Below are 22,830 nucleotides of genomic sequence, written 5' to 3' on the forward strand. Positions count from 1 at the left end.
CCAGAAAAGTCAAACCTTTGCATGCCTGAGCTGGTTAGTGGGTGTGTGTGAATGCGTTCTTAGCAGGAGCCCCCTCACTTGCTTACTGTCTTATCCTGGGGAAGATGTTATGGACTAAACTGTATACCCCCAAATTCTTAAGTTGGAGCCCTTCTACCACTACCTCAGAATGTAACTAACTGTATCTGGGGACACTGGCTTTAAAGAGGTAATTAAGTTAAAATGAGGTCATTAGGATAGATCCTAATCCAACCTGATTCGTATTATAAGAAACGGAGGACAGACAGAGGGACACCAGGGACTGGAGGGCACAGAGAAAAGGCCAAGGAGAGAGGCATCAGAAGAAACCAACCCTGCTGACACCCTGATCTTGGATTTCCAGCCTCCAGAACTATAAGAAAATGAATTTCTGTTGTTGAAGCCTCCCAGATCACAGTATTTTGGTATATAGCAGTCCTAGCAAACTAATACTGCAGAGGGTTACATCCACTTTATACTGCCTACCATGATTCAGAATGATAAGTGAATTAAAAACTCAGAAGGCTGTTTGGTTAATACTTTTAATTACATGATTATAATTATACAATTTCCACTATTCAACATTTCGTATAAAACCAGTTACAATACACAAATGTGACAATATGTATCAAACTATATAGATATGCAAAGTTTACACGCCATTATGAAGCTTTATCTTAAAAATACCTTCAGGAAAATAAACATTCAACTAGTTCTCTCACCTTTATAAAATATGATTAGAAATATACATTTTAATTAAAAAAAATCAAGACAACGATTGATCCAATACTGATTAATCAGTCACATTTTAAAAGTTTTAATAATCTATACATGAGTGCAGGTTAGATAAAAGTCTGCAAATCATTAATATAAAACTGCAGTAATATAATCAGATGAATATATCTGCTGACAGTTAATTCTACTGGGCAATTAAGGAGGTAATTTCCTACACAGATTAGGTGAACTGTCCAGTCAATTAAACACATCTGTAGTATTTCCACTTAGTGACATGGCGAATACTCAGATCTAGGAGAAAAGGAAGAGCAGCAGCTAGCCCCACAAGGACAGTTTCGGTGGGAAAGAACTAGGAAAGAATGAAAACATGTTTTTAAAGTTGTTTGTGATGAGCACTGCTTTCCAAAATGCAATAATCACTTTAAAAACTGTATGAAGAGAAGCAGCTCAGCCACTTTCTGACAAACATCAAAGGAACGCAAGGCCCACTGGTCAAGCAAGGGAAGGGCTCCCGGAGCTCTTGGCATGACGCGGCCCAGAACACCAGATGGTCCAAACGGTTCACCCAAGGGGAGACACTTGAGGACTCATGAGAACACTTGGGGACTCCTTCAATCTTGTCGGGGCCCAAGAGGTAGAAATCACCCCTGTGAGAGGCGGAGGAGGGCAGGGAAGGAAGTGGGTGGGGGACAGGCTCAGAGGATCGAGTTCACAGCAGAAAAATTCTGGAGACTAGAAGAGTGGCGGGCCGCTTAGATGCAGCTACATCTTGACAAGTAAGGCTGCTTGTTTTAGTGAGGCACTGCTCAGGATCCGTCCCTCTTCACCGACAGGTTAGAGGGATTTCTAGTTTTTCTGTAGCATTACATAATGGAAGTCTGTCTATATGTCTAGGTACCCAGTTTGGCAGACCACCCTTCTTTTGGACCGTCCCTAACTCTTGATGGTTTGAGTCCCCAGAAAGCTTCAAGGGCACCTAAAAATATTCATTTCTAATTTTAATTCCAATGGAAACTGTCTTGGTGTACTTTCAAAGTTATTTAAGGCTCTGAAGTTAAAGAAATCTCTCCATCTGACATGCCCTGTTTCATATTCCATAGCAACAAGATCTTCTATAACAAATTAAAAATGAGAATCTGAGAAGATTCTTGGGTATGTTAAAGTTTCAGTTGGGGGCCGGGGGAAGAGTCTACTTTTATTCACAGCAGGAAGAACTTTCCATCAATCAGATGCAGAGACTTCCTAGATTCTAGATGTCCCCAGTACATTTAACACCGTGCTATATACGATCCATCTGAAGCACTATCCCAAACTGTGTGTTCCAAGGAAGGCTTCTTTAACAAATGACTAGTTTGCGATGACTCATTTCAGTGAGCCCGATGACTCATTTCAGTGAGTCAAATACAAGGATTTTTAGAAAGAACCACAGTGACAGCAATTCTAGCTGGACACTTGAGCAGCCACACAAAAAGGCAATTTGTAAAACGAAAGGTACATTGAAGCCCAAGAGACACCAAATGGCTTATTCACTGTGAGGGTGACGGCACGTTTACTTGTTCTGACCAGCAAGAACGGTTCAGACGGAAGTTTGATTTTCACAACTACCGGGATTGTTTATGCAGGAGATGGCCTTTCAAAGTATAAAGGGAAGAAGAGTTGCCCTGAGAATTCAGTGTTTAACGCCTGGGCACAGCTTCAATATTTAGTATCATCTCCCAGACCAACACAGCAAACAGAAGGTTTCCCCTCCCACTCAAAGCTTGATGAAGAGCTGTCTTCCCTCAGGTAAGTAGGTCTTTATATTTATGAACTTCCAGGGATAGAAAAACACTGTTTTTCTGAGGTCTAGTCCTCAGAAAAAAGCTGGCATGGCCCTCATGGTGCCCAATGAGGAGCACCTCAAACAAATGCTCGTTTGGCCGAAAACAATGGCATCTTCCATCTCCCCTCAAAACTAGGCAACCTTACAATTTACTCCGAGAGTAAATACCAAAATAGATCCACCGGCTTCTAATTACTTTCTGCATTAGCAGACTTGAATCTGTTTATTCCAACCACTCCTTATTCTTCATATTTGTATTAAAAAGGCAGCTTTTTAAAAATGGAATGGCCTACTGACCTGATTCATTCATCTTATAACGTGAAGGCATTTTGCCTTTAATATTGTATCATCTCCCCATTCTCCAGACTAGGACAGGCAATCACTGGTTAGCAATAACTAAACCATTCACTTCTTATGGAGGTAACCAAGATGATTACAAATGTTTTTTTCTTTTGGGACCCACTTTTTTTTTTTTTTTAGCAGCAAATAAATTCTGTTTTGTGATTGTTTTTACAGACTCTGCTGTGTTTCTGTGGGGTTGAGGGGAGAAGGCACTCTGCAAAGAGTTATTAGTTGTATTCCCTAACCAAAGGCAACAGTGAGTTTCTTATTTACAAACTACTGAAATCCAGATACGAATAACTGTCACTGAAACCAAAGGGTGTGTGAATGGCCTTAGGTCATTCACATAACAAAAAAAATCCACAATGCTACAGAGAAAGACCCTAACAAAGTAACTTTTTTAAAAAGTCACCATTATTTGGGATCACTGTTTCCAGGGGAAACACCAACAGTGTGGGGTTTTTTCCTGCATGGAAGGAAATATGATTTTAATTTGTATGACTGGGCAACCAAATAGTGGGCAGCCTTGGCATTCTTCAGTCCCGAAATGACAAACGAATGACTTAACAACAGTCTTCCAACTCTGAAGCCAGTTTCTCCTCCTGAGTCTTCTAAAGCTACTATTAACATTCTCTTGAAAGTTTTAGGTTACCAAAGTACCGCAACATGCAACAGCCTTCAAATGTGGTTTTCACAGATTCTTGTTAGTAAAGCACTCTTTGGTGGAAGACAAGCAGCTTGGGTACTTGACAGAGTTAACATTATAACAGTATTACAAATACTAAAGTGAAGATGATTAAACCAAATAGTATCAAATTACAGAAAGTACCATTTCAGTAATGCTTGTTTTATCTTTATAAATTCTGACACAGGGTGAACAGCAAATAAATAAGTAAAAAACCTCCATCAGACCCTCAATTCTTCTGAAGGCCAGCAGCTAAACTGATTGCCATCACAGGGACACACGTGCACCACACAGACTAGTCAGCTCTCCTGATAACAGAGGGCTTTGATATTTACACCTGAGACTAATTTACAACAGCTTTTTTTGTTAAAGACATTTCTATAGAAGGAGAGTTGGGCCCTCTTCAAGTCATTCACTTGTACCCAAACTCATGTAGTTATTTAAATTCCAGTGGACATTTTCTTCATTGAATAAACTTCTTAGGTGGAAAGCAGCTAAGGCTTTTGCAATTCTGTTTTGTTTCCAAATAAATTGTGCTAAAGTCGCGTTGTAGTTTTCTGTTCCTAGAGTCTTCCTTCAAGTTCTGGTCACAGGTTTTTACTTAACGCAAGACTGTTTTAGTCCTTGAAATGGAGGGACTACAGGGGAAAAAAAAAAGGATTTTACCATGAAGGCTTTTAAGTGTCCCATATGTAGTTATCAAAGACAAGGAAGGCAACATAATAAAAATATTGACATGCTAAAAAGTATACACTTTGTATAATTCTTCAATGACAGATACTTTGGAAAAGACAGTACAATATCAACCATAAAGTAAAGACAAACAGGAGAGAAGAGGCAGAGCAGAAAAAGGTTCAGTTCTGCAAAAAATTAAAAAACAATAGAAAAACAATAAAAAAAGAAGGGAGTGCAAAAGCGGCCGAGCAATGAGAGTACCATAATGCCATGAAGGGCATTTGTTGCAAAGCATTCCTTTTCCTTCTTTCCCTCTGAGGAATCAGGCTGTGGGAAAAGTGGAAAGAATGAAAAGATAAAGAAGTGTTACTTGATTATTTCCAAAGCCAGAAGTCGGTCACAGAAAAAGCTGGGGCACAGCACGCAGTTTCCAGTTTAGCAGAGCGCAGCAGGCACCCCGCACCTGCTCCCACCTTGCTCCGCACTGCTGCACAGCTGCAAGGGGACAGCCGCCGACCCTCTTCTGTTCGTGAATAATGGACCTACATTGAGCTTCACCCTACCTCCTTTCTTTCCTTCCCCAACTGATCACTTTAACTTTCAACTAAATAGCAACTTTCAGAGAACAACTAAAGCAAAAGAAAAGAGAGAAACCAATTCCAATCTGGAGGTGACCCTCACTTGGATGATGATAACGGTGCTCTATCAGAGCAGCTCATCCGAATCAAACATTTAGTTTTCCGAGACCCCAATAGAGAACTGAGTATAAAGGTCCAGGTTAGTTGGTGGAGCCAAGAGGGAAAGTATCTGAAATTTCAAAGGGAGATTAATATTTTAAAGGAACAGAGGTAACCAGCATAAAAGAGTACTTAGATACAACATTCTGGGGCTTCGACAGTGATATAGTTTTTAAACATAATGGCAATGACAAAGAACTAAAGCCCAGAGGTGATGGAACAGACACTGAGATCTGAGACTCTAAGGAAGAAGAAGCAGTGACAGGTATGATGATGGCAAACGTCACAAATGAGAAGACTTAAAAAGCCAAAGTCCTAAATGTAGTTACGCCAACTGAAGGGCTTGTGAAGAGACTCCTGGTTTCAGAGGCTGAAGAGCGAGCCTGAGCGTTTATCTTCCTCCAAACTATGAATAATTAGGTACAAAATGCCCCAAAGCAATGAACATTGTTTGGTTTGGCAGGTGGAGCAGAAAGTGATGGTTCCCAATGATGCAACTTGGAATAAAAAAGGCACTTATACATGACAGTTTTCTTAGAAAACAAATGAAGTTATATTTTTTTTAAAAAAAGAAACAAAAGACTGCCCCAAAGAAACAGTATAAGCTTACAGAAACATGCACTCAATGGGTGAGCAGGGTACAGACATGAACCGAATTGAATGACATCAAATGAGGTGGCTACAGGTTCTCAATCGGGGGCTCGATGATGAAACGTTCGAGACTCATTCTCAGGGAGCCCTTCAGAGTTGATACAACAACACTGAAAAATGGGCCAATTCTATTTAGCTGGTTCTTCAGTGGATTAATTATTAAAACAGAAACATTAAAATGGGTTTCTAGCTCTAACAGGAAGTGGGAGGTGTAGAAGCCCATTAATTTACTTCTCTGGACTTAAGAAAGGGGATGAGGAAGGTGCTACACAGGCTCCTCTCAGCACCCCATCCGCCACCAGACACTCCAGTGTTTCCGTGCCTGAACTGCCACAGCTGTGCCAGAGCAGAGCTTGTCACCCACGATATAAGCTTAGATGTGGCTAATGTTCAATGGATACATGGGAGAATAATCAGTCACCTGCCATGAGAGAAACATGGTGGCAATTCTTCCCCACAACTCATATTTTTTCAGTCTCCAAATAACTGTTCTTTTAACATGTTTGTGGAAAAGTTCTTCCAAGATGTAAAGCCTCTCAGTAAACTGTCAAAAATCAAAAGAGCCAAAACAATGGAAAGTGAATGTCGGTGAGGTCTTCATCCTGGAAAGCCTCAAAGAGTAGAATAGAACATGGAAATGAAAGGGCAAGCTCTACGGCTCAATAGAGATGATGATGATGACGTACAAACAACATCAACCTGCAAGAGAGAAGCCCTCACAAATGGGAATAACAGCAGACTGGCAACCCTGGCGCCTTGCAAGTGTTTATGAATGTACACGGAAATGGTGCAAAAATGGTGTACTATTTTGTGTGTGTGTGCGCGCGCGCGTGTGTGTGTACTGCTGTTCAAAGAAAAGATTTCTATTCAATACTTTAAAATTACTCAACAATCTTAGCTCATATTATTTTGTCCTGAATCAGATTATGTACAATTGTGTTAATTCTCTCACTACCCTCCAACCACAAACGAATACTATCCCATAGGACAAAAACTTCAGGCTACAGCTTGGGTGCTGACTCCCGTTATTTCCTAGAAGCAGGGAATGGGACCTGTGCATAACGTATTTGCCTTTCTCTGGTGAGCTGTATGTGGTCACAGTTAAGGTGATGCCAATACAGGTCAAAGCCCAGAAAGAGGTAAGGGAGACCTGGCATGGAGGGCATGGTTAAAAGCACTGTGAAGCCCAATTAACTCTCGTTGTTTTACTTCTTCGCCCCTCCAAATCTCTGAAAGTCCATTTCAGAATTTAAAAGAAGTTTTTTTGGTTTTCAGCACTATCCCAAATGCCTGAAAACTGCTTTCCTTGGGCCATTTCAATATTTGGTCAAGGTATTCAGTCTGAACTCTACTTTAGAGCCCTCAAAGCAACAAGTCCAGGGACCTCAGGCAGATGCTCACCGCAATCAGGAACCACCTCTGCTGAGAAGCACAAGTTTAGATCACTAGACAAGACCTAGATGGAAAAACTGCCATACGGCCACACCCTAAGAGGAACGTGGTATGACCAGGCAAGTGCAGTCCCGGCTCCAGGACTCTAGCCAACTCCTCTGAAACCTGCAGAGCGCCATCCAGAAAAGCAGAGAGCAGAATTAAATGTGCAAAACACACCCGGCTGTGATAAAAGTCTGAAAAGAATATGTCCATTCAAAACATGTCTAACTATCATCAACAGCAGGCCCTTTATTTGAATTTTTAATAATTTAATTTCCATAAACGTGTCAAAGTTAAAAAAACTCGCATTTCCCCTCATTTACTGTAGAAAAGTTAGAAAAAAAGAAAAAAAATCCCCAAATGCCCTACCAACCGGAAGAGCTGTTAGTGTTACGGCATATTTTTCCTTTATCTTACTTCTCTACATATATATTGGATTGGCCACAAAGTTCTTTTGGGTGTTTTGGTAAGATGTTACGGAAAAACCCGAACGCACTTTTTGGCCAACCCAACAGAAATGTCCACATCTATAAATATTTAAGCTTATAAATATTTACACACCTATACACTTTTACACACACACACATATATATAAAGTCTATTTTACATTTACAAAATTAGAGCAATATTTCATAATTTTTACGTGTAGCCCTTTTCACTTATTGCTCCGTGAGCCATTAACCCAGGTCATTAACTTTCCTTTGAAAACATGACTCGCAATTCATTTGGCAGAATTCATCAATCATTTCCGATTTCTTACTATTATAAATAACATTTCTGATATTATGTTATAATGTACCTAAATCTGACTTTCTGTCAGTATTTCTCTAATATTCTTCTCAGTGAATGAGAGTACAAAGAGTATGAATATTTGATACCTTTCTAATGAAAAGTTTTAAACCCTAAAATCAGGAGTCAGTGCCCAATTCTCAAATACTTGTATTGAGGCACTATCACGTTCTCTGACACGTAAAAGATTGTAGTAAAACTGTACAAAAGAATCAGCAAAGAAGGAGAGTGGCGGAATGGAACAGTTCCTTACAAAAGCTAAACACACAGAGCCCTCTAGATTGTCAGTGAGTCCCTCAGGACACACAGGCTGCCGTGGGACTGCACCGGAGACTACCTTAGCACTGAAGGTCAACGCAGGCCCAAAGCCTCAAAGATCTGAGGGCAGGGAAGCCAAAAAGAAGCAAGGAAAACTGTGAAGGACGTTTTAAAGTCTGGTTCAGATTATCTTCAGCTTGCTCGTGGTCTCTATAAGACAACACTGTGCCCTGAGCACGGTACTGTCATGCTCAGGACCGCACGGGTTGCCAGCTCAAGGCAAAGATACACAAACACAAAAAAGGTGCCTGCCTGCCTATGCCTCCTGAGATGATAGGAAGTGGGCAAACTGCTCTCCCCTAAATGGGGATCTGTTTTTGGAATATGTTAAAAATGAAATGTCTCAGTTCATGATAAACATCCAAAAACAATGGTGAGTAATGGATTTGGTCACAGAACATGTCCAATTTTTTGTGAAAGCCTCTATTAATGAAGGAAGTGAAAGATGCTGGGCCAGAAAGTGAAAAGGCTAGCGCCCTTGGGTATATAGAGACTGTGGCCAAGAGGATAGTCGCTAGGTAAAGAAGGATCCCAAACTCACGGGAGTTCTCATTTTTCCACCATCACACTTATTTACAACTAATTCTCCAACAATTATGATGGATCTGATATACAGACAGAAAGACTTCCTCCAAGTCCTGACAGAGAGCTTTGGAAGTTCTTAATTTAAGAACTTAGAAGTACAGCATTCTCAACTTTCCCATATCATGACCCAGAGACCACATTTCCAGTGTTGAGAATCACCTCTGTAAACAAAACAAAACAAAATCCCAAATTAAAATGGTCCAGATTTTCTTAGATGATGAACAAGTGAAACATTTTTGATTAATTTCCTACCACAGGGACTCTGCTTTCTCCTGTCTTCATTTCTATCTCCAGAAGATTAAACTGGAAAACCAATGCTTAGAACATTTCAGAAGAGTAGGATTCTTTTCTCACCTTTTAAAACTGCTTTTTCTTGAAGCAGATCTGGTGGTTCTTTTAGTAATGCCTGCACTGCCAGAAATGTTAGGTTCAGATGTTTTACAGCTCTGAACACTGGACTGAAGAATTACTCTGAAAACAGTTGGAAAAAGATAACATTATATTCACTGAAGCGATTTGCAAATACTTGACAGAGGAAGGCATTTTTGCACTTTAGTGCAAACTATTTTCTTGAGAACGGACAGGATTTTCCATAAGCACATTTGCCAAAAAAAAAAAATCTGAAACACACTTTTACATCAAGGTCTTTTGAAATAAAGCATCTCATTTCCCTATGAAGGTTTACACAAAGATAAACAAAGAACTTTGCTTTTGGAAAATGAAATGACCTGGCATGTCAAGCGATTCCCACACCAAAGAAATCAATCAGTAAGACAAATTTTTGTGCCCCAAAGTAAAAATAAATTCTCAGAATTCTAGTCATGAAAACAAGAAATCATTTAAAAATCCCAAATTCTAAAGACTACGAATATAAATATATATACAGTATTCACTCTTCAGAGCTGGAAGTACAAGCAATTGACATCAAATCAACAGTAATTTTTTATAACATTTCAAATTTTAAAAGTATGTTCAAACAGAATTTTTTGGGCTGGCTTACAACCACTTACAAAGTCACCCAGTACCATTAAAGTGAAGCTGTTTAAATTTTGTAAAACTTGATTTCATTAAACTCTAGATATCTCAAGGAACTGAGACCTATGGGAGTAGACTGCCCAGGAGGCAAATTCATGAATCAGAAAGAACACCCTCAGATAAAGCCCACACAGAATACCTGTTCATAAGTAGAGGGTGTTTTAAAATTCCTCACTGAATTGTCAGAGGGACAACAGCAGAAAACACCAAAAAATTTTACAAGCAATTCTTTTCTTCAAGAGATAATGACTAAAACACTGAACTGCATACATACACATTTACATATACTCAACTTTTATTTATCTGTGAGAGAAAATACTTTAAAAAGCTTTCTCCTCTCATATCCAAACATAAAGGTGAGATAGCCAACAACAACTTATGAGAACCCAGCTCATGCGTAAAAAGAAACCATTACAACGAACTAGCAGCCAGTCCTACCTCCTATGCCTGTGTTAACACCACATTAGTTAATAACCAAAGCCAGGTCCTTAAAATGTAGTAAATTCTTATAATCTTAATATTACTCAAACCATAGGATATTCAACATTTAGTAAAATACTAACTTCTCATCATTAAAAAAACAATGGGTTGTACTGCACCAGAGCAGAAGTCTGGAGGTCAGTAGTTTTCGAGCCATCTGGGGGAGAGGAGTAGAAGGCTGAGGGAGGGGAACTCCTAGCCTAGCTGTTTCTCTTTATCCAAGAAACATTTCTGAAAGCCTTATGAATCAGGCCTTCAATCTCACTGAGGGAAACTGATCCTGGGTAAATGAGCCAATGCTTGATTCAGGATTTCTGATAAAGTTTTATCATCCTAAATGCTGACTGTTTTAACAAAATAGAAAATGTATATGCAGACATAATTATATTATCGAAGAGGTAGTACCAACTGCCCTGGCATATAAATTCTCTCCTTGAAAACAAGGATTTATTTTTAAATTCTTTCTGATTGTGTAAAGTGAAGAGGAAATACTTAGTTGTCTTTGTTAAGAATGTGAATCTAGAATTTTTCATTTAAAAAAACAAAACAAAACGGAAACCAACTGCAATGCTTCCATGGCTATTTCTAAGGCCCAGGCCCAGGGCTTGGTGCTGCCACTACTGTCCCGAGGGCTCTCACCCACTCAGTGAGGCTCATGAATTTTATCTCCATGTTTTACAAATGGAGAAAATGAGACTCCTGTTGGCTTTTTTTTGAAATACAAAAACTACTTTTCAAATAATTTGAGGCCACTTAGGGTCAAAAGTATCAACCATCACACTGTAAAATCATTAATATGAGGGAAAAAACAAGAGCCAATATACATTGCCTGCTTAGGAAATTTACCTCCTGATTTCTTAAGTTAGCTATTATGTTTAAATACTATTCAAAACAAGAAATTACTGCTAAATCATATTTTAGGCTGATAGGAAACATCTTTTTAAAAGTACTTATTTCTCTATAAAATTAGTGGAAACAATTCATGTGAAGTAATATACTATTAATAGCTAATAATTTAGGTGCAATTTTGAAAATGAGAGCATGCTAGAAATTTGGAATGCATTAATCTCATCAGCAAAGATTCAGGTCACCAGTTATTTACATTAAAAACAGAGCAGTTATTACATCTGTAGGTTATGCATCAATAAAGTGCGAAGGAAACACAGCAACTACACTTAGTTATTACCTGAGATATCCTACAAGTTAACACCCTAAGGTGGGTGAAGCTAGTAAACGTGTGAAGTAGTCACTCTGCCACAGGGATGTGGGAACTCACTACCCCCCACCTTGCACACTAGGCCAATCACGCGGCTCTGCAGGACAACATTTAGCAAATGTCATTTCTCCTTTCCATCTTTTCCTGATAGAACCCTCAGTCCTACCTTCTATCTCTTGCCCATACTAGAGTTCGTTTTCTTCTCTGCAGTATCTTTTGAGGCCCAATATTTTCCGATTTTGGATACAAAGATATCTGCAACTTGAGGCAAAGCAAAAAATTGAAAAGCCAGGTCTCTCACCTATCAAGTCACAGAGTACTTTGAAAATAAATGTTCATTCCAAGAAGAGAAGCCATCAGCGCAGCCATGCACTATTTACGCTGGTTGTCCACCACTGATACAAAAAGAGCCTGCAACATGATGGGCCTGAGGCCCTGCAACCTGCAGAGATGCTTTTCCCACTGTCTAAAAGGTCTGAAGCAGCGTGTGAAGTGCTGTTATAGGGAAGCTCTCCAGGCATGCCAGGAAACAACCTATCAGGCAAGCTACATCATCAGCCAACAGAGGTGAATGTCAACAACAGTGCCCATGAGTAGTCACCTCAAAGGATAATTCTAAGGATTATATCTGTTCACATTATTGTTATTGTTGAAAGCTTTTGTTTCTGTAAATTCCAAATTAATCAGGGCAGGCTAAAGTGAATACTCTGCTTTGGGCTAGAAATACAATGGCAAATGTCAGTAATAACAAAAAACGTTATGTCTTACATAGAATATGAAAAAGAAAAGAGGCTGATAGAGACCATTTTTTAAACGTACCCTGTAAAAAATAATACAATCATGAAGCGCCCAAACATCATTAGCAATGACTCCGCCTGTTTGAAATTGCCACTCGGAATAGTTTGAGAAGGATAAATCTATGCAGTGTGTGACGGCCCTGAGTCCAAATGTGTGACATCTAGGCTCAGTAAAAGAAGTAAAGGAACAAAACATCTAAAGGGATAATCCGTATCAGAAACATAGTATATGTGCCTATGTAATAAGCTTGTTATTAATAAGATTTTTTTAAAATGTCATATATAGGTTCATGTTAAGCAGCTTTTCCTTAATTTTGAAAAGAATGGCATCTGCTAGTTTTTTAAATCTTTTCTAGCCATTTGAAAACATTCAATGAACCACAAAGTACTAGAGTTGGTTGCAATGGAATTTTACTTTGGAGGAGATCCTAGAAGGCACTTTTGTATTCCTTTATAACCCCCAAGTCCAAGTTGGAACAAGACAAGAAATTCTTAAAATTTGAGCTAAAGAAAATGTTTCAGAGAAAAAAAGAATGCAGCCTAGACATAAGAGGGTAATGGTGAACCACAGTCTCACAGGATACACCCTCCTTTCTGTGCTCTTGGTCTTAACATGATGTTCCCGGGAAAGCTTCTTGTCACATTCTTCTGCAGAAAAGGAGTCTCTTCACTGTGAAGGTATTCATTTAATGATGAAAGATATCAAGAGAATACAAATTCTGCCTCTATTAACCTAATAAAAGCATTCTGGTTACTTTTGGGAAAGGAGGAAAGTGGGAAGGAAAAAGGAGCACAGTGACTGTCATGTGGAAACACAAACATAAACAAAGGACTCCAGTTTTCTCTGCTTTCCTATTTTCATTCAACACCAAGTGTTGAAAACTATACTTAACTGTATTCCCTAAAGGGGAGGAAGTGAAACAAGGAAGAGGAGAAAATTCTGCATATTCAAGACAGAATATTTATTAGGGAAGCAGGTGCCTGCTGAGAGAGCACCGTGTACAATGGCAGAATCAGAGGTGAAAAAGGATGCAATGCTCACTAGACCTCATGGCTACAAAATAAAGTCTTTACTAACAGCAGAAAACCAGCGGGAAAATTCTTTTTGCTAGATTGGAAAGGATATATTAACAATATTTACTCTAGAAAACAGGAAAGTTGTACAGACAACTGACTGAAAGAAAACCACTCCAATTACCCCAAACTAACTATACATTTTTGATAAGAAAAAGAAACTACGTCATTGTCATCATAAATCGCTATTTCAAAAAATCTGTTAAGAGTAAGCACATCCCAAACGAAGCGTGTTACTTTTAATATCCCTGATATGAAAGTAACAGAGAAGACTTCCTTCCCTGCCACCAACCCATGAAGTGCAAAGATTCAGAATAAGAACCTTTGAAAAAAGGCAAATCAACAAAGCTAGAAGAGCTGATAGTGAGAAAAACATGCATCATGAGAAACACACTGGACACCAGAGGTGAGCGCTAGTAGAGAAGTGGAATGGGACACTTACACAGCAGCTATCTGTCAAGGGTCCTGATGGCTACTGTGTTCTTAAACCATCGAGACAGAATAGCAGGATGGGGAGAATGTAGTCACAAACAATCCACCAGATGACAACACTACACAGTGCAGAGGTCAGCACAGCTAGGGAACATCTGGAAAGGGGTGAAGGGGAAAGAACAGATGTTCAAATTGGGAAGCCAAAATAAATAAAATAATAAATAAATAAAGCCACGTGTGAAATTTAGATACCCTGCGATGCAAAGGAACAGGAAACAGGGATCAAATTTTGCCATTTTACGTTGGAAAAAAATGCTGTCTTCAGTTTTAAACCGATTTGATATTTGGTAAAGAAAGACTAGATCCAATCTCTAGTTGGATAACTACCCCACGTTAACTTAATTGTATGATACTGAAATGAGAGTCATAGCTATGCGATTGAAATTCTTCAAAAAGCGTAATATGCACACAGAAAAGCAAATCACAGAGAAAAAGGAGGCAAAACCAACCAGACAAACAAACAAAAAAAAGCCCTGAACTGACACAGGCATGTTTCTGCTTTATAAATTTTCATTTGTTCCTCTAGTAAAGCTCCTGGCGTGAGAATTATTTTTCAATGATGAAACACACCCACCTACACTGTACTGTTAAAGGTGGTTTTAAGGGATTTTCAAGGCTAACTATATCTGTATTTTTACCTGTTCCCATAGGATGCGCTTCCACTCTTCATGCATCATTTCCTTTGTCCCTAATAAACCTAGCAGAAATCATCAGCACAATGCAGAAAAATAGGCAGCATGGATGAAGTTACAAAATCTACCCAATCTGTTTTGGCACAGACAATAATATACTTGCCATCATGTCCTGAAGATCACTTCAAGATCATGGTGCTACATAATTTCCTGTCCTCATGATAGTCAGGATCAGACAAGCTCTCTGACAAAATTACTAATTTTACTGGGCTTCCCTGGTGGTGCAGTGGTTGGGAGTCCGCCTGCCGATGCAGGGGACGCGGGTTCGTGCCCCGGTCTGGGAAGATCCCACATGCCGCGCAGTGGCTGGGCCCGTGAGCCATGGCCGCTAAGCCTGCGCGTCCAGAGCCTGTGCTCCGCAACAGGAGAGGCCACAACAGTGAGAGGCCCGCGTACCGCAAAAAAAAAAAAATTACTAATTTTACAATTTCTAACACTTAATTCTCCCCAAATATTGACTGTAAAACAGACACCAATGACTGGATTACTTTATGTACTATAACTTTCTTTTAAGAATCACCAGTACTCATATATTTTTCATTAACTTTCCCTCTTAACATTTTCATTTGGCTAAGTACCAACAGTGAAGCAAAATAACATGTCCATGCTGACAGATGGGTCAAAATCAGGAGGCAGGAATTGAATTTAGATTTTTCAACCCAAGCTGCTGCTGTAAACTCTCTCTCAGGGGACTTTTAAATATTTCTAAAATCACAACAAACACTTGGGAAGGAAAGGAAATCTCCAGTTGACCTCCTCTTCTAGGGCCAAAAGAGCTACAAATAAGAGCAAAAATGAGAAGACTGTAACAGCAAAGAGGGTCTGAAAAAGCAGGAAGGGATAAGGAAGGAGAAGGAAGGAAAATCTGCTGTGACTAATCTTAAATCTCTCAGGGTGTTTACGCATAATTGTGTGTATGGGAAGAGGGTGGTTTGGGGACTATTCTATTGTTTGGGGGATTACAATTACAATTAAAGGGAATCCGGAGCTAGCTTTTTTTTTTTTCTTTTAAGTTTTACCAAGTAAAAGGTTGTTTTAGGGAATTCCCTGGCAGTCCCAGTGGTTAGGAATATGCTTTCACTGCTGAGAACCCAGGTTCGACCCCTGATAGGGGAACTAAGATCCCACAAGCCGCAAGGCGTGGCCAAAAAAAAAAAAAAAGGAAGATTGTTTTAACACATGCCAAGAATGCCAAGAGTGCTTCAGAGCAAAGGGCCAGTGTTCTTTACTCCTTTTAGGGTAAGGTGGGGTGTAAATAGATAACTAAGCAAATGGAGAGCACAAAGGCTGGTCTTTCCTCCACTGGTCTTTGCTAGTTACTATCATTTAGCCATCCATCAACTACCATCCCAGGGAACCTCACATACCAAGAAAAATGTCATAGCATCTAGTGTCATCTTCTGGTTTCCAACAATATTTCTAATTTTAGTCTACATTTATTGTTTTCTTTTATGTTTCCACAAATCCATGAGCTATGGAAGAGACTTTTATAGTCTCATTTTTCTAGAAAGGAGCATCAAATGATTTGAACTCTTATAAAACATATTCACAAGATAGAGACTCAGAGTAACTAAAGAAAATTTCCTATAAGCCCTATCGAACTCCAGAACCTTTGACTAAGCAGAATTCCCATCCCTGACTCCCAGCTTGACTTTTGAACAGAAGGCAACAAGCTATTGAGAAATAAACTGATGCTGAAGATTCTTAAAAACAGAACAAAAAACCTGGACATGACTAAAAGCAGCCCACAAAATCATCCACCTTCTAGGGCTTGTGATTCCAAGTGTGGTCCCTGGACCAGTAGCATCTTTTAACACCTGGAAGCTTGCCAGAAATGCAGAATCAGATGGTACCGAAGACCCACTGATCATTATCTGCATTTTAACAAGCTTCCCAGGAGACTCAAATGCACACTGAAGTTTGAGAAGCACTGCTCTAAGGCACTAGCTGTTTCCTCCTGTCTAAAATTGGGTTCAGAATGATTATTTGGAGGGACCATACTATTTCTAAATAGAAAGAACCATTAAGGGCTTCCCTGGTGGCGCAGTGGTTAAGAATCCGCTTGCCAATGCAGGGGACACGGGTTTGAGCCCTGCTCCAGGAAGATCCCACATGTCGTGGAGCAACTATGCCCGTGCGCCACAACTACTGAGCCCGTGTGCCACAACTACTGAAGCCCGTGCGCCTAGAGCCCGAGCACCGCAAGGAAGAGTAGCCCCCGCTTGCCGCAACTAGAGAAAGCCCACGTGCAACAATGAAGACCCAACATGGTCAAAGATAAAATAAATTAAAAATAAACTAATTTAAAAAATAGTAACTAAAAAAATAAAGAACATTAAGACCTTAAATGAAGACTTATAATGAAATTAAAAACAAAATGGCATTTGGAATTAAATAAATTATTTAAAGCATTCTAGTTGATTGAATGCACAACTAAATAGCAAAGAGAATGCTTAATTAATGCCTATATCAATACTGATGCCTTTCATTCACATGCCATTTTATTTTGGAAAACTCATTCCTTTACTTTGGGTCTTTTAAGAATCTCCCAAGGTAGTGGCCCATGATGACACATCCCTTAAGTGTAATTCTACTTTGGATTTTAAGATTATGAGAAGATACCAGTGAAGAACTACTTTTAATTAAAAAGGCCTGGTCTTCTCTGCCATAACCATTTACTATGTCATAGTTCCCTGCCATATTACAAGATGCTTACTGAATACTAAGATGACCTATCTCCATCACCAAAAAAGGGGGGCGGTGCAAAATTTGACACCCACCCCACAATGAAAGGTACTAGAAGGAAAGAATCCATTGGTATAGGTGGGAGCATCTACTAAAGAATACCCTAGAGGGCTTCCCTGGTGGCGCAGTGGTTGAGAGTCCGCCTGCCGATGCAGGGGACACGGGTTCGTGCCCCGGTCCGGGAAGATCCCACATGCCGTGGAGCGGCTGGGCCCGTGAGCCATGGCCGCTGAGCCTGCGTGTCCGGAGCCTGTGCTCCGCAATGGGAGAGGCCACAACAGTGAGAGGCCTGTGTACCAGCACCGCCCCCCCGCAAAAAAAAGTACAATGGTCAAGTTTTTGATTCTACATATCTTTCTAACAATCCTGTACATTCCATGAGATTGAATCCCAACTAACACTTACAGAAGCCAAGTATAAGTGGACACACACACAACCCAATAACTATAAAACTTCCTAACTCCATACTAAACCTACTTCTGTAACTTGAAAAACTCCTCCAATGAAAAATTAATACAAAAATATAGTTTAATCAATTCATTGTTGACTTAAAATAACGACATTAAGCCCCCATGTCACCACTAATTAAAGTTTACCATATCAAAACAAATTATGTGTAATACGGTAGTAAATTTAAAGAAATTAACAATTTTAATAACTCTGGACAAATCTACAGTTATTCTACAGTTTATATCTTCTGTTACTCTCTTGAGGATGTAACATGTTTATGAGAAATGGAATACTGTGTGTCATATCAGTAAACAAAGGATGTCACGGTCATCAGTGATTATAGCCACAAGCCAACAATGAGCTGGTGAGCCCTGAGGGAACTCAGGAAGGAAGGAACACCTGCCATCTAGCAGCCATCAGACTGCAGCCACTCCCACTCCCCATGGTGAGCCCTGAGGAAACTCAGCATGGATACTGGCCCCAGAGAGCTGAGGTGCATATCAAAGGAAGGATTTCAGTGAGCCCGGACTCTTGCATCTTCCCATACATAGAAAAGCGCTAAATTCCTTAACTTGGGATATCTGTTTTCTCTTATTAACAGTAATCTTTTGACATTCAGACTACCTTTGCTGCAAAACTCCTATATATCCTGGCTCCCTCCTCGCCTCCTTGGAGCAGTTCTCTCACGGTAACTTGAGATGCTGCCTCCCGGGCTTCTTCAAGTTCTAAAAATTTCCTCCAAATGAAACATAACTCTCAACTTTTAGGCTGTGAATATTTTTTTAGCCGACAGTTATTATCCATGGAGAAAAATCACTCGGCATAGTGCTTTCCTATCTATACGAGCTAGCGAGGTTGCAACACAAGACAGAGATAAACAAAGGATAGTTAAGAGCTTCTTAGGCAACACCCTTAGATTTTAAATAAAGTAGATATTCATTTCAAAGTGGCATAATGGGCATGCAACCATGGAGAAAATGTACAGGAAAAATTGCTCATGAAGGACCTTATACATACACAAATTAAATAACTACAACCACACGAAGGAAATCAGACTCACGTGAGGGGAATAGCGTTTGTTTTTGATTGTCTTCTGCTTTTCAGGGCCCGAAGTCTATCACCTTGTGTCACTGCATTGATTTCGTCATCATCACTGTACTGTGTAAGTAGAAAAACACTGAGCTAATGATTTAAGCTGTACTTGTTAATGCAGCGAAGCATAGCAGCTACATTTACCCATACAGATCATACACAGACACACATAAATATACTTCAACATTCTGATGAACTCTAAAATATTTTGCTGCTTTCAAAATAAAGGTACAGGACACAATTCAAGACAACCAAAAGTTGACTTTCATAGACAAAGAACCCAATAGCACTCTTGTTATAAAACATTTTGACAGTGAAGAGGCATAATGGGTTTTCAGTATTGAAAACACTCTCTCTTAAATTCCACAATCTACTTACCACCACTTAATATAGTACTGCTACCCCCTAAACTCTTGGTTCTTTAAAGTTCCCATCTGAGAACAATGGGTTCCCTAAATCAGCTACCATGAAATAGGAAAAAAATGGGGGAAACGGGTGTCACGAGGGCCATCTAAAGAGTGTATTTCACATACCTCTTTTTATCACCAGTGCCTTGTGAGTAAACAAAAAATAAACTTTAGTTTTAAGGACACATAACCTTGTTTTAACTATTTTGACTAAAAAGTTTCTAGAGAGGGCAATAAGTACAAAAAATGTGTGATGATAATCCCTCAAAATGTGCTTTATTATTTGTATCTACAATTTTCTCCATGCCCTAAAAAGTTCTCAGCAGCATCTAAAGCAATGACAACAGTGTGATGGGGGTGGTTCGATTACCAGTTCATGTTCTTGCTTGTCTTCATTCTCGACCCCATTGATTGAAATGTCATCAACAGCCAAGAGGAGTTTTGAGACAGCTGCTCTGTGTCTTCCATTCTCCTGACCCTTTAACTTTTGACGAAAATAGTCACCTTCCAACCAGAGGCTTGCCTGTTTCCTACAGTATTTAAGTAACAAGATCAAAATACAGCCTTCCGGAAAGATACATACAAACAACTTTCTCCTACTAGACTATCTGCTGTTACTGGAGCCTAAGGAAAATTCTACTTCCCATCACTTTCCAGACCCGTGCGTTCCTGAGGAATTACAAAAGCTCTCCATCCACTTACATCATCAAAAATTGTTGCTGAGGTCCAATCACTGAGCCAGGTCTGCAGATTCTGACCCAAGCAATGGCCTCGGTTGCTGTCATCCTGTAATGCTTCATGATGTAGCAGGCTATCAAAGTACCTGTTCGTCCAAGGCCAGCTAGGAAAAGAAACAAACCAATGAGACCTGGTGTCATGTGCTCCAGAATTTTGTTGGGCAGGTAGGATTTTTTTAAAAAAGCTTCCCATGATTCTGCTCCCCTCAACAGTGGTTCTCATGTTTTGATGCACAGTACAATCAACTGGAGAGTTTTTTGTTTGTTTTTATTATTATTTATTTATTTTAGGCTGCATTGGGTCTTTGTTACTGTGTGCGGGCTTTCTCTAGTTGTGGTGAGCGGGGGCTACTCTTCGTTGCAGTGCAAGGGCTTCTCACTGCGGTGGCTTCTCTTGTTGCAGAGCACGGGCTCTAGTCGCCAGGGCTTCAGGAGTAGTGGCTCGCGGGCTCTGGAGCGCAGACTCAGTAGTTGTGGCACACAGGCTTAGTTGCTCCGCAGCATGTGGGGTCTTCCCGGACGAGGGCTTGAACCCGTGTCCCCTGCATTGGCAGGCGGATTCTTAACCACTGTGCCACCAGGGAAGCCCAACTGGAGAGTTTTAACTGGTATGTGATGCAGCCTGGACACGGAGATTCCTAAAATCCCTCACATGATTCTACGTTTAGCCAAGATTGAAAATCACTTTCTAAGCGATGATTCTCAGTAAGTGCAGTGTTTTATACTCTGGGTTTTCAGTTAATGGAACCACCATCTTTCCAAAAATACAGGCTTGTACTTTCTCCCTCATCCAACTGTTTTTTCTACTCTACTTTTATACCTATTTGCACGTGGACTTTTTTCCCCACTCTGTTCCTGCTGTCTTCCTTTACTCTCGTCTAGACTAGTATCATTACCTCCTGTGATGGCTAATTTTATGTGTCAACCTGGCAGGTGTATTTGGATGAAATTGGTAGACTTTGAGTAAGCCAACTGCCCTCCGTAATGTGTGTGGGCCTCATCCAATCAGTTGGCAGTCTGAACAGAACAAAAATACTTGCCTCCCAGAGTTAGAGGGAATATTCTACCAGACAGCCTTTGGACTTCAACTGCACCATTGGCTCTCCTGGGTCTCCAGCCTGCCAGTCCACACTGCAGGTTTTATGCTCACCAGCCTATATAGTCACATAAGCCAATTCCTTATAATAAATCTCCTTCTCTCTCTATATACATCCTACTAGTTGTTTCTCTGGAAAAATCCCACTCATACAGATTTTGTGAAGTGGCATGCTACCGAAACATTATGTAAAAATGTGGAAGTGACTTTGGCATTGGAATTCTAAAGGCTGGGAGAGTTTTAAGGCACATGTTAGAAAAAACCTAGATAAATACACCATTATAAAGCAATTATACTCCAATAAAGATGTTAAATAAAAAAGAGAAAAAACCTAGATTGCCTTGAAGGGGCTGTTAGTAGGAGGAATACAGACGTTAATGGTGATTCCAGTGGACTCACATGGAAACTGGAAGAAAGGCAATCCTTGTTAGAAAGTGGCAAAAAAAACCTGGCTGAATTGTGTTCTAGTGCTTTGTGGAAGGTAGAACTTCTGCATGACAACCTTGGATAATTAGCAAAGGAGATTTAAATTCATAAGCAAAGTGTTAAAGGTGCAGCCTGGTTTCTCCTGACTGATGTGAGACGAGAGAGATGAATTGAAGAAGTAATTGTTAAGCAAAAAGGAACGAGAAACTAAACACTTAAAAAATTTTAGGCCTATTCATTTTGAAAAAAGTGAGAAACTGTGTTCTGGATACCAAGGGTATGACTGAAAAATCAGCTCCATAAAGATATTACCCATGGATTTAATCAGCCATCTCGGCACAAGCTAAAAATACTGATGGGATTACACTGGAAGACTGCCAGTTCGGACTAAAGGGGACAGAAACAGGATGAAATAAAGGAAGGCTTTTACGTTTCAGGGATCCTATAGGACTGGACAACAGAGGTAACTGGTTGCAAACATGGCTCATCCTTCAAAAGAAGGTTAGTATGACCCTGAGGGTGATGCAGAGATCAGCTTCCACTGCAGGGGGCACAGGTTCAATCCCTGATCAGGGATCCTTGCATGCCATGTGGTGAACAACAACAACAAAAGACAGTTGTTTTAACGTCTTTGTCTAGTAAGTCTACCATCTGGTCTTTCTTTGGGACAGTTTCTGTTGATTCATTTTTTTCCTTTGAATGAGCTATCCTTTCCTGTTTCTTTGTATTCCTTGAGATTTTTTGGTGAAAACTGGACATTTGAATCTTATAATGTGTGAACTCTCAGGATTAGATTTCTGATATTCTCCAGGTTTGCTGTTTAGTTTTTCTTCTCCCCAGTGTTGGATTTTTCTTAACAAAAATGTATCCCTTGCCTTCTTAGTTAACTAACAAAAGGAGAAAAGTTAAATAAATCCTAGTATATTCATACAATGTGTTATTACACATTCATTCAATAAATATTTATTAAGTGCCAAGCACTGTTCTAGCTGCTGAAAGCCTAGCAACTTGTTAGAATATAAAGTCCAAAAGATAAGCTCTTGGAGTCTGCTCTGCTCACTGACATATGCCAGAACCTACCAAAGTAGGCACTGAATAGATATTTGATGAATAAATGAATGTGATAAGCCTTTGTAGTATTACCCATGAATACAACTTAATTTACTAAACTTTCCATATGAAATTAGGGTTTTAAAAGCATTCTTTACATGTACAGCCTTTTTATGCCAGTCATACCTCCATAAAGTGGTTTTAAGAAAAAAAAGTAAATCACAAAAGGAAAAAAAAGCACTCTATAAAA

At 39.7% G+C, this 22,830-nt stretch overlaps 1 protein-coding gene across 9 annotated transcripts in view; it reads right to left on the reverse strand.

Annotated features, from left to right (window-relative positions):
* Positions 1-546: 546 nt before the first annotated feature.
* Positions 547-22,830, reverse strand: part of CDC14B (cell division cycle 14B) — a 101,721-nt gene continuing 79,437 nt past the window's right edge. For 3 of the 9 annotated variants that reach the window (XM_030832895.2, XM_060301121.1, XM_030832902.2), the window contains 5 exons: positions 19,974-20,112; positions 19,642-19,801; positions 18,833-18,930; positions 9,146-9,262; positions 547-4,240 (listed from right to left, as the gene is read on the reverse strand). In XM_030832895.2, coding sequence (XP_030688755.2) covers positions 4,204-4,240; positions 9,146-9,262; positions 18,833-18,930; positions 19,642-19,801; positions 19,974-20,112 — 551 coding nt within the window. In that variant the 3' untranslated portion in view covers positions 547-4,203. Of the gene's footprint in view, positions 4,605-9,145; positions 9,263-18,832; positions 18,931-19,641; positions 19,802-19,973; positions 20,113-22,830 lie in introns of all 9 variants that reach the window. The other 6 variants (XM_030832893.2, XM_060301119.1, XM_030832894.2 and 3 more) reach the window with 4 other exon arrangements.

The sequence above is a fragment of the Globicephala melas genome, chromosome 6 (assembly GCF_963455315.2).
Source record: "Globicephala melas chromosome 6, mGloMel1.2, whole genome shotgun sequence".
Classification (NCBI taxonomy): domain Eukaryota; kingdom Metazoa; phylum Chordata; class Mammalia; order Artiodactyla; family Delphinidae; genus Globicephala; species Globicephala melas.